A 12610-nucleotide genomic window follows, 5' to 3' on the forward strand; every position below is an offset into this window, starting at 1 on the left:
ACAAGAAAGAAAACTAGTGGTTTTTACAAAGGGTTTTTTTTTTTAGTTTAAAAATAAAGTTTCCTTCTTCAGATATGAGTTGGCATGTAATCATCATCCCTAAGATTCCTCCAATCTCAAGGACCCTAAGATTTAAGGAATGAAATAAGAGAGATTTTCTGTTTACATTTGAGTGAACCAAAATATTCCATTTACTGAAATGTCTCTATTCCTCAAATCCTCTGACTCATTGAGATTTGATTTTGTTACTTTTGTTTTTTAGGGACTCGATCGGCTTTTAATTAAATATCAAAGGGTAGGAGCTAATGGACCATCCCATATGTCTTATTAATTAGAATATTACAATCTATATATTTCTCCTATAGCAGGGGTTCTTAACTGGGAACCTGGGAACTTAAAAAAAATTATAGTTCAATCTGTTTGATTTTCTTTGTAATACTATGTATTTTATGGATTTATAAATATTATCCTAAGGGCTCCATAGGTGTTATCAGATTGCCAAAGGCATTTAATTATAAATACAAAAAAGCTGAAGAACCCTACCTTATATAATCCTCTTTTAATCTCTCAGTGTTAAGGATCTCTCTAGGAAAACACTAAACCAGAGAATCTCAGAGACAGGAATGACCTCAGAAGTCATCTCCATAACAAGTCCATTCCTTAAGATTCTCCTCTACCTTATCTGTGAAAAGTGGTCACCCTACCTCCTTTGATGGACTTAAGACAGTTCATTCCAATTCTGGATAAATCTGAACACAATTGTTTGGAACTGTCTCCTTATATTGAGCTAAAATCCACCTCTGCTTCTTTGATCTATTGGTCCCACTTCTGAACTCTGAGACTAAGCGAAAACATTTCTCTTTTCCCCATGAAAACTCTTAAGTATTTGTAAATAGAGAGTATGTACCCCCTAAGTCTTCTCTTTTCCAGGGTAAATATCACCAGTGTGGTGCAGTGGAAAGAATGCTGGATTTGGAGTCAGAGGACCTGGGTTCGAATCCCAGCTCTGCTACTTACTACCTGTGTAACCTTGGGCAAGTCACCTCACTTCCTTGGGCCTCAGTTTCCTCATCTGTAAAATGAGGGAGGGGGGGTTGGACTAGATAACAACTGAGGTCCAGGTCTAAGTCTATGCTCCTATGATCACAATTCCTTCCATCTGTTCTCATATGGCATGGCTTTCAGTCCTGTCACCTTCTTGATTACCTGGTCCTGTTTGTCAATATCTTTCCTAAACTGTGGCACCCAGGACTGAACACAATGCTTCAGATGGGTCTTCTGATCAAGGCAGAGGAGAAGGTGGGTGCTCTCACCTCTCTGGTCCTGGAGACTCTATTTCTGTTAATGTTAGCTAAGATGGCATTAGAGCCACATCACACTTCCGATTCATATTAAGCTTGCTTTTTTTCAGGAAAAGAGCCCCAACTAATTTCAAGTTTCAGAATCACAGAACTTCAGAGTTGGAAGGGACCTCAGTGGCCATCTAGTCCAAACCTTAGCTACATGAGAATCAGTGACCTCCAGTATGCTCATTGTGTCAAATGATAATGGCTATAAAGACAATATATTATTATTCTAGTAATCCCCAAATAAGTGTGGTCTATGATATTCAATAACATGGTGAAAGATGGTCATCCATCTTTTTCTTGAAGACCTTCACTGAAAGAGCCTCACTGATAGAGTGGGCTTTGTGGTACAATTGGGGAGAATGTAGGATCTAGAGGCACAGGATAGGAATTCACCACCCAGATCAGCTATTTATTACCTTAGGCAAGTCATTTATGTTTCTGGACCTCAGTTCTCTCATGTATAAAATGAGGAAATTGGAGTATATTACTTCTGAGTGGTGGAAAGAGCTTTAGATACAGGTTCAAATTTCCAGCCCTGGACACTCGATATCTATGTGACCTTAGGTAAGTCATAACTTCCTTAGGTTTTGATGACCTCGTCTGTAAATGAGGGGGTTGGACTTCATCACCTGTAAGGTCCCTTCCAGCTCCAAGTCACTTCCCTTCTCTGAGATTCAGTTCCTTCATCAGTAACATGAGGGCATTGGACTAGCCGAACTCTCGGGTCCCTTCTGGTTCTAAATCCTGTGATCCGATGACTTCCCACGGCAGCTCCTTCTGTTCCTTTATCATGACTTAACCTAAGCCTTTGATCCTGGCCCTGTCTTTGGTACTGTGCATGTGCCCGCTTCCTCAGATACTCGCACCCTTGACTGATTCTTCTATTAACAGGTGAAAAGCCCTTCAGCTGCCGGTGGCCCAGCTGTCAGAAAAAATTTGCCCGTTCAGACGAGTTAGTACGTCACCACAACATGCACCAAAGGAACATGACGAAGCTTCAGCTGACACTGTAAGGGCTCGAGTTCAAGGATGCGTCTATGTTCCAGGCAGGACACTCTATGAACCACTATGGAATTGGGCTTTTAAACTCATCCCCGGCCACCTTTATGATAAGGAAACCACAACCAACCATGAAGACGAGTTACCTGTTGGAGCCAGTTCCAGATTTTTCAGGCAGCAGGGTGGCCGCCATTTCCCCATCTCTTCATTTATTCTCCAGGGCTCAATGTCCCACTTTTAGTAAGACCTGTATTGTCTCTCACCTGGGATTCTCACTGTGAAAGAGAGTTGCCGTTGGTAGGTCTCCTTCCCCACCCCCTTCTCTAAAGTCCCAAGGGAACCCCGAGCTTCTTTCTCTTGGGATGGATTCATGACATTATTTTCCGTTGTGGAATATTTATAGGCTGGGGCATGTCTATGTGTCTGCTAATGTAAACTTTGTCACGGTTTCCATTTACTAACAGCAAGACATAAATCAGAAAACCAGGGCATTTAGGGGGGTGGGGGGTGGGTTTCTCACACTGCCCTCCCTCGGGTCAGACAAGATTCTAACCTGGATGGCAGGAATATCTCTTCCACCAGTTGACTTCAAGAGAAAAACAAACCCATGTTTATAAAGCAGCTAAACAAGAAATCAGAACTAATCCATACCTCTACACTGAATCCATAAGAATCTTATCAGTACGTTAACTTGTTTGTAATACTGTCACAGTCATCTGAAGAAACCGTTCTATGGAGCTGAAATTTTGTTATTATTATTGTCTTTATTTTGATATGAATCGCAGCTTATTTTTAGAGATGTTCGCATCTCCTCACATTAGAGAAACAGAAAATTGTTCTAATCATTTGGGACTTTATTGTTATGGTGAGACCACACTGGTTATGTGGCTTCAAAGTTGTAAAAATTCAGATGGAACTGAGAGAAAAAGGGGGCTGGTCCAGGATCTCCATTGAGAAATTGTTCCTTAGTAACTTAAAAGACTCTGGGTCTGCAAGAATGTGGGGGGAGGGGGGAAGAAAGAGACTTATCAGTGTGAGAAAATATATTGTTTTGGGGGGAGGGTCTTTTTTGTTCTATTTTGAGGGAGGGAGTTTATTATTAACTGTGGCTTGAAATGATTGTGTAAATATCTATCTGATAATGCATTGCTCTTAGCCAATTAAAATTAGAAAGTGTATAAATATTAGATGCCTCACTGTTCAGATGTTACTGTTTTAACATATTGATGATGATAATGATGACGATGATAACACTTAAGAATGTAATCTGCATTTTTCACCTTCAATTTCAATTAAAACCCATTCAAAAAGGAAATGTGAGATTCCAAAATCTGCCTTATGTCACAACAGGTATTAGATTACAAATGTTTTTGTCCACATGGGGCCAATTCCTTCCTTCCTTCCTTCCTTCCTTCCTTCCTTCCTTCCTTCCTTCCTTCCTTCCTTCCTTCCTTCCTTCCTTCCTTCCTTCCTTCCTTCCTTCCTTCCTTCCTTCCTTCCTTCCTTCCTTCCTTCCTTCCTTCCTTCCTTCCCTCCCTCCTCTTTCTCTCCCCTTTCTTTTTTCTTCTTTCTTTTTCAAAAGTACCACCAACATGATGACCACTAGTTAACCTGCTTAGGTCCTGACCACAATCTATCCATCTTAGTTGGGAATTGTCCCAGCAAGGGGAAAGAAATAACAACAGTGTTTGATTTCAGATGGTGTTATAAAGCAGTCGTGCTGCTCTTGTGGGGTGGGAGTTATGGCTGGGGCTGGGCTCTGGGAGCACACTGGGGTGAGGGGTGGGATGGGTGGAACTCAGGGCTGTGGAGCAGCCTTTAAGTTGCTTTTATTTATTGGGTCACAATGGAAGCCATCACTTCTCATTCCAGGTCAGCCCATGAAAATGTAGATCCTAAGTGGTGATCTGCCTTTCTGAGCCATTCACATAGATCTCCTTGGGTTCAGGAGGTGGTATGTTGAACACCGTGTACAGCGTAATTTATGGTCATAGTTTCTCTAAATGCCTTCAGCAGGTTGGAAAGCACTCAGTCTTTCCCAGACAGCCATGCATGAAAGGGAAGCTTGATACTGGCAGTAAACTCTCTGTCTTCCATTGCAAATAAACACATAGATTTGGGGTTACCTAGAGTGGAGCAGTATTTTTGAGTTTGCATGAATTCTCTTCCTATTTATTTTCTTAGAATCCCCAGCCACGGAAAGGTACTTTCAGTATTGAATTCTGGCTGTAACCTGGGACAACATAACAGTCAGTGGTTCAAGTCTGCCCCTCTACCATTTTTTTTCAGATGGATATTTCATCACTGTTAATTATAGCTGAGTTAGTGACTCATTGGTATCCTTCATTTTTATCTTTTCCTGCCAGAAGACAGCATCTCTCTGGAGAAGCTCAGCACTAGCATGGCAAACATCAGATGTGTAGAGCTATCCAGATTTGAAAACAATAACAGAACCACACAGCTCAGACCTCATAATAAAGGTCGGCTCTATTAAAGCTGACCAAGGGTTTGGAGGTATTAAATTAGTGATCATCTAATCCTAACCTCACTCCAATGAAGACAAAGCTATGTTTTCAAGATCACTCAGGTATTATTGACAAGCTCCCTGGGTCTTCAAACTCAAGTCTCCTGATCTGAAGTCCAACATTCTTTTTTTCACAAGTCCACTGGGACTTTCTTCTCCCCAGAGTATCCACTTCGCTCTAAACTCAATTAACTACCATTTATATAGTACTTTAAGGATTACAAAGCACTTTATATATATCTGTGTCTTATTTGATTCTCATAATAATCTGGGGTGATTGATATACTCATTTTACAGATGAAGAAACTGAGTCTGAGAGAATAAGTGACTCACATTGGGGCATTTGCAAAGTGGTACTCACAGTTACTTATAGCTAGTAAATAAGTAGGGCAGGATTTGAACTCAGATCTTCCTGATTCCAAGTAGAATACCATATCCACATAGATGCCTCTTAGATCTATCTGAAGGCCTATTTCTGCAAGCTCCCATTCTTCTTTAGTTAAGGCAACTGAAACTACAGTAGTTCTAAACTGATGGAACTGAAAGACACATTAGAGCCAGAGTAAAGGAGTCCTTGCTAGGCAGCACAATGGCTAGAATGCTGGACTTGGAATCAGGAGGACTCCTCTTTAGGAGTTCAAATCTGGCCTCAGATACTCACTAACTGTGTGACCCTGGATATGCCACTTAAGCTTGTTTGTATCAATTTCCTCATCTGTAAAATGAGCTGGAGAAGGAAATGGCAAACCATTCCAGTATCTTTGACCAGAAAACCCCAAATGGGCTCACGAAAAATTGGAAATGACTGAAAAACCACTGAACAAAAGGAGTCCAGGGGAAGCACAACTGGTGAAAGTCAGAAGTGGGACTTAAGCCCAAGTCTTTCTGCTTCTAATTGCAACATTCTATGTGCAATGCCTTGCCATTCTGCCAAGAAAAGGCTATTTCCTAAAATCCTGTTGGAGCAAGGGTTCTCATTCCCTTAGAATCATCACTGAAGAATTAATGCCTAAAAGTCAGGGACTGTACCTACCACTGAAGAGTCCATTACAAAACTGTGTAGACAATAAACTCCAAGCGTGTCTGGTACACTGAATGACAAACAGCACAAAGATTTATTTGATATTTTTTCATACAGCCCTGCATGCTAGTTACCATGTTAGGTGCCAGGAGAACAGTGACTTTTTCTTTTACTTTTTAAAAATAACTCATTAATTAAAATCTTCCTCCAGTGCGACACGGTGGCAGCAACATGTCCCCAAATTATTAAAAAATTTTTTTCATCTTTTGTCTTTAAATTGCTTTCCTTTCCAAATATGTTGCGCCTGTTCATACCCATCAATCCATCTCAACAAAGAAGAAAATAGAAAGAAAAACAAAAAAGGCAATTCAGCTAAACCATCAACTGAGTCTGACAATATATGCAATATTCCACACCCATAGTCCACCATCTCTACCAAGAAGGGGGAAGGGCTTTTTCTCACTTCTTCTCTAGGGCTCATTTTGATCACCCCATTAAGGTGGGGTTTTTTATTTTTGCCATTTACATTGTTGTAGTTATTGTGAATATCATTCTCTTGCTTCTGCTTATTTCACTTTGTATCTGTTCATAGAATTCTTCCTATTCTTCTCCAAAGGTTTCTCCAAATGCTTCTCATTCATTTCTTTTTTTATGGCACACACACAAAAATCATAATTTGATTAACTATTCACCATCTAGTGACCATCTACTTTGTTTCCAGGACTTTGCTTTCACAATAAAAAATATCACTGCTCTCAATAGTTTGGTGTGTATGGGACCCTTCTTTCTGTCTTTTGACCTCTTGAGATATGCCTAGCTTCCACGATGCTAAATTCTTGAAGGCCATACCTATGGAACACAATTAGGGAAGGCTTTGAGCATCAGTCTAGTGATGGCTTGTTCTTCTGCCTTTTAAGAAGAAATCCAAGATCAGAGAAATGTAGCACCAAGTTGGTCTCTAGTATGTTGGATCTCAGACAGAAAATTGACTATGAAAGTATGGAAGATCTCTAATCTGTCAGGAGAGGGAGCACCCCATTCGCTGCTATTCCAATGGAGTTGTAATTTTATTGATGTAATTATTCTGTCCAATAATGCAAATCACAACCTACCCTGTAAAACTGTTACCCATGTTTCTCTTTAAGTTTGCCCTATGGGATACACCCAATATGAGGGGGACCTCTCTCTGTTCTATATGATACAAAATGTTGAAGGAAGATATAACAATTCACATTCTAGAATTGAACTCCTTGATTTTACACATAAGGAAACTGAGGCTAAGGCAGGTGAAGCAGCTTGCCTCAAGTCACATAGCTAACAAATAGCTAACAAAAGCCAAATTGATTGTTCCCCTTTTCCCTTGGTGCAAACTGAGTGAGGAGGAAGTAAGAATCTATTCTTTCCTTAAAATCATCCCATCAGTTGTCCCCAAACCTGAATTTCCAGCAATTTCCATCCTCTAAGTCTTGTTGATTATGGTACCGCACTACTGGTACCGTCCCCATTTTTCCAATTTGTTGATTAGATGATTACTTTGCTACCTAGGAGCATTGAAGGAAAAAGGGGAACCCTCTTTTGGGACAATCTGCTTCTTCCCTATACTCTCCCCAATGGAAATGTCCAACAGGGCTTTGGAATAATACCATTTGTGGCCTCTGAAAGGGATGGTTTTAAGGATCATGGGGATTCTGACTTTCTCCAGACTAAGCTTTTACCAAGGGGTGAAAAGGAAGACAACACATTTGGTGGTTGTTAGCTTTCCAATTATAAGGAAGAAGCAAGGTTTAGTCGAACACACCCTGGATTTAGGAATCAAAAGAATTCAAATCTGAGCTCTGCTATTCATTAACTATGTGTCTTAAGGTGAGCTATCTTGCTAGGCCTCAGTTTCCCTATGTGTAAAATCGAGAGACTCAACAGCATATTCCTCATGAGTGTTTGAATTATGTTGAACTGATTAGACCATCTTAGAAAAAGTTTGGGGGGATGTTGAATTTCGTATGGTTTGATTCCAAAGGACAGATGGTGAAGCCTCCCAACCATCTCCTGATAGAGGGGCAGCAGGCTCAAGATAAGGAATTTTGGACATGACCAATGGGAGAATTCATTTTACTTGACTGAATTTTTGTCACAAAGGTATTCGCTTGCCCCAATGGGTGGGAAGAGGAGGGAGAGAAAAATTCTTATTTGAAAAAAATAAAATAAAAAAAAGAATTTTATACAATCCCAGGACAGTTTTTTTTTGTTTGTTTGTTTAACTGTCGTTTTACTGACATATAGGTCCAGGGAGAAACTTCTTTTACTCAGCATACCTTGATATCTGCTATAGAACTAGTATCTTTGAAATAATATGGATAATAACAACAATAATAGCTAGCACTGATTGAAAGCCACCTCTTTATGCATTAGGACAAATTGCCTCCAAGGATAATGGGATAATTATTTTCTGAAACTCTGAAGGTGCTAATGTGCTCTATTAAAATTCTCTCAGATCAATTAAGAAAATGTAAAAAATGACGCCAAGTGACCTTGGGAGTTTAGTCCAAGATCTGTCATTTTTATGAGCCTTTGCTTCTCAAGATCCATTTGATTCCTTGCTTTTAGAGGAGTCGTGTTATGAAGGCTTTTTCATGATATGAGAAATTATAAGGAACTGGGAGTTTTCATTGTGAAGATCTCTTCACTGTGGGAGCTCCTCTCACCACTAGGAAAATTGTAAGAAAAAAATAGCTAGCATTTATGTAACAGTTTAAAAAACCACAAATCCCCTTACTTTGTGTCTTAGTAACAACTCCAAGACAAAAGGGTAAAGGCTAAACAAATGGGATTAAGTGACTTGCCCAGGGTCACAGAGCTAGGAAGTGTCTGGGGTCATATTTGAACCCAGGACCTCTTGACTACAGGTCTGGTGCTCTATCCATTGTCCTACCTAGCTGCCTCTATTTATATAGCAGTTTAAAGTATACAAAGTGATTTATATGTTACCTCATTTGATTTTCAAAACTCCGTGAAGGTGTTATTGTTAGCCTAATATTACAGGTGAGGAAACTGAGGTGGAAAGAGTTTAAGTGACTTATATAAGGTCACATTGTTAGCAAGCGTTTGAGGCAGGATGCTAACTCAAGTCTTATGCCAAATCTGATCCTCTACCAACTGTACCATCTAGCTGCCATGACTGAATAGATATGTCCTAGAGAGTTGCCTCAGGCAGACAAAGAGGTAAAATGACTTAGCATAGCAGAATTTGAACTTTGACCTTTCTTTCTCTCTTTCTCTCTCTCCCTCTCTCCCTCTCTTCCTCTCTTCCTTCCTCTCTTCCTTCCTCTCTTCCTTCCTCTCTTTCTTTCTTTCCTTCTTTCCTTCCTTCTTTCCTTCCTTCCTTCTTTCTTTCTTTCTTTCTTTCTTTCTTTCTTTCTTTCTTTCTTTCTTTCTTTCTTTCTTTCTTTCTTTCTTTCTTTCTTTCTTTCTTTCTTTCTTTCTTTCTTTCTTTCTTTCTTTCTTTCTTTCTTTCTTTCTTTCTTTCTTTCTTTCTTTCTTTCTTTCTTTCTTTCTTTCTTTCTTTCTTATCTTCCATCTTATAATCAACACTGTGTATTCATTCCAAGGCATAAGAACAGTAAGGGCAAGGCAATAAGGGTCAAGTGACTTGTTCAGGGTCACACAGCTAGGAAATGTCTGAGTCCATATTTGAACTCAGGACCTCCCATCTCTGGGTCTGGCTCTCAATCCACTGAGCTACCTAGCTGCCCCCGATATTGATTTTCTTGATGCCAAACTTAGAATGGTTATCATTATGACATACTCATGATACTCTCATGTTTTAAATTTTCACAGGAAAGTCATTGGTATGAACCTGAGTCAACCCAATTACTGACATCCCATGGTGGGAACCATAATACTTTGGAGCAGACATCACCCCCAACTAACTACAAGTGGAATCCAAGTAGGGATTCCAGGAAAGAAAATCTGGGTCAACTTATTTCCAGAATGAAAGAAGAGCCCAAAAGACAGAGAGCAGATCTATGAGAACCTGATTGGAAAAAATGATTTTTCCCTCCCAGTAACATTTTATAGAGATTGTTTGCAAGATATGTTTTCCCCCGCTATTTTAGGTTAAATGCCGGAACTTGAGAAATGACATATGTCATCCGTCAGACAAAGATGAAAGAGGAAAATTGAGGAACACATTTGGAAAGTTCAAGGTCAAGGATGATTTTTAAATGGTAGCATCCTGCTTTCCCGAAGAGCCCCAGAGTATGAAGGAAAGGGATGTGTAGGAAGCTGTCTGTTTCAATAGGCAACATGTCGGTATGTGTCCATAGACTTGGACTTTTCAGAACTAGAAGGAACCTTCCAGATCGAATCCAATGCATTCACAGATAGATTTCAGGGGTCTGTGAACTTGGAACTTTTACTTTGTTGATAGCTATATTTTAACATAAGTAAATTCCATTCTAATTCCATTTATTTCATTTTATGCACTTCAAAGCTTTATTCTGAGAAGGGGCCCATAGGTTTCTAAGGACTGCCGGTTTTGGTTCCAGGACTTAAAAAAGCTTCAGACTCCTAATCTAGACCAACCTTTTCATTTTATGGATGAGGAAACTGGACCCCAAAGAGGGGAACAATTTACCCAAATCCATACAGGAAGTGGTAGAGCTGAAATTAGAAGTCAGGTCCCCTGATTCCTGGTTTAGTAGGTTTTCCAAGTGGAAACGGGCAGGGTTTTCCCTCATTCTATTTAGAGAGCCTCTAATTAATCAACTTGTTTAGGTTGGAAAAGGCTCTATGTTGTCATTATATTTATTTAAATTATCTATAGAGTATATCATGTAAAATGTCAGGCTGGATGAATCAAAATTCAGAATGGCGGTTTCCAGGAGAAATATCAATAATCTTAGATATGCAGACAATCCCACTCTGATGGCAGAATGTGAACAATGAATTTAGAAGCCCCTTGATGAGGTTTCGTGAAAGAGGAGAGTGGAGAAAGTGCCTTGAAGTTTAGCACTAAAAGCCCCCAACCACCAAGATCTTGGCAAACAGTACCATCGCCTCCTGGAAAGCAGAGGGAATAGAAATGGAAGCAGAGTCGGATTTTATATTCTCGGGCTCAAAGATCACTGCAGATGGCCATTGCAGCCTTGAAATTAAAAGACACTCGCTCCTTGGAAGAGCAATTTAGGGCATATTTGGAAAGCATAGATAAAAGCAGAGACATCGCCTTGTCAACAAAGGTCTGTATTATCACAGCAGTAGTAATGTATGGCTGCTAGAGTTGGATTTCAGGAACGCTGAGCACCACAGATCGACACGTCCCAGTTGCGATGCTGGAGAAGATTTTTAAGAGTCCCTTGGAGAACGAGGAGATGAAATCCATCAAAAGAGTAGTTCAGATTATTCACTGGATGGCCAAATACTGCAGCTGAAGAGCTTAAATACTTGGACCACATAATGAGAAGACAGGACTCATTGGAAAAGACTTTGATGATGGGACAGATTGAAGATAAAAGAAGGGGAAGGTAGCGGATGAGATGAATAGGGTCACGGAAGCAATGAACGTGAACTTGGATAGACTTTGGGAGATAGTAGAATAGAAAGGCCTGGTATACTATGGTCCGTGGGTTCATAGAGCATCCAACATGGCTGCATGATTGAATAACAACAGCATGGAGGGAGGATAGGCGTATCGTTCTGGGTAATTCTTAGGACAGGCTGTTGGATGGCATCACACCATTCAAATCTGACTGATATCCCTAGAAGGAGCAGAGGGAAAAAGAGTTGGGAGTCAGAACACTAGGGTCCAAGTCTTCTTCCATGACATAATCAGTTGGTAGGTCCCTGGGAAGATCAATATAGAAACTCCTTGAAGGCAGAAGCTGACTTAAAAATAAGGCAGTATTTTTCTGTATGTATGCATTTTCCTACTGCCTGGCACATCGTGGGCACTTAGATGATTGATTATTAGGCATCATTGTAGAGTGGTTAGAAGCCTGGATTTGGAGTTAGAAATGCCTGGGTTTGATCATTGCTTTGCATACTTCCTAAATGGGTAACCCTGGAAGAAGTCACTTCTCTTTGACTCTCAGACTTTCTCATTTGTAAAATGGGTCTGATAATAGCACCAACTTCACCTGATTTTTGTGGGAGTCAAATGAGATGATGAATATAAAGTACTTTATAACTTCTTTTAATATAAATGAAATATAGTTATATAAATCTTTATGAAGTCATTTATTATTATTTAATTGCATCATCTCTTTAAACATCTGGAAAGCTGAGATAATATTACTGACCAGGGGGCAGCTGGGTAGCTCAGTGGATTGAGAGCCAGGCCTAGAGATGGGGAGGTCCTGGGTTCAAATCTGCCCTCAGATACTTCCCAGCTGTGTGACCCTGGGCAAGTCCCTTAACCCTCATTGCCTAGCCCTTACCACTCTTCTGCTTTGGAACCAATACCAACACAGAAGGTAAGGGTTTAAAAAAAAGTAATACTGACCATACCTATCTTACTAGGTTACTGTGCAGAAGGAAGAAGGAACTAGCATGTAGTAAGTGACTATTGTGTGTCAGGCACTGTACTAAGCACTTGACAAATATTCTCATTTGATACTCACAGCAACCCTGAGAAATAGGTGCTATTATTATCCCCATGTCAAGATTGAGGAAATTGAGGTAAACAGAGGTGAAGCTAATTGCCCAGGTCACACAGCTAGT

The 12610-nt window shown here is 40.1% G+C and overlaps 1 protein-coding gene across 1 annotated transcript in view; it reads left to right on the plus strand.

Annotated features, from left to right (window-relative positions):
* The window catches only part of WT1 (WT1 transcription factor), a 64188-nt gene extending 60525 nt beyond the window's left edge, over positions 1–3663 (plus strand). The window contains exon 13 of the mRNA XM_056803788.1: positions 2241–3663. Coding sequence (XP_056659766.1) covers positions 2241–2362 — 122 coding nt within the window. The 3' untranslated portion in view covers positions 2363–3663. The remainder of the gene's footprint in view (positions 1–2240) is intronic.
* Positions 3664–12610: the final 8947 nt, after the last annotated feature.

This window comes from Monodelphis domestica, chromosome 6 (genome assembly GCF_027887165.1).
Source record: "Monodelphis domestica isolate mMonDom1 chromosome 6, mMonDom1.pri, whole genome shotgun sequence".
Taxonomy (NCBI): Eukaryota; Metazoa; Chordata; class Mammalia; order Didelphimorphia; family Didelphidae; genus Monodelphis; species Monodelphis domestica.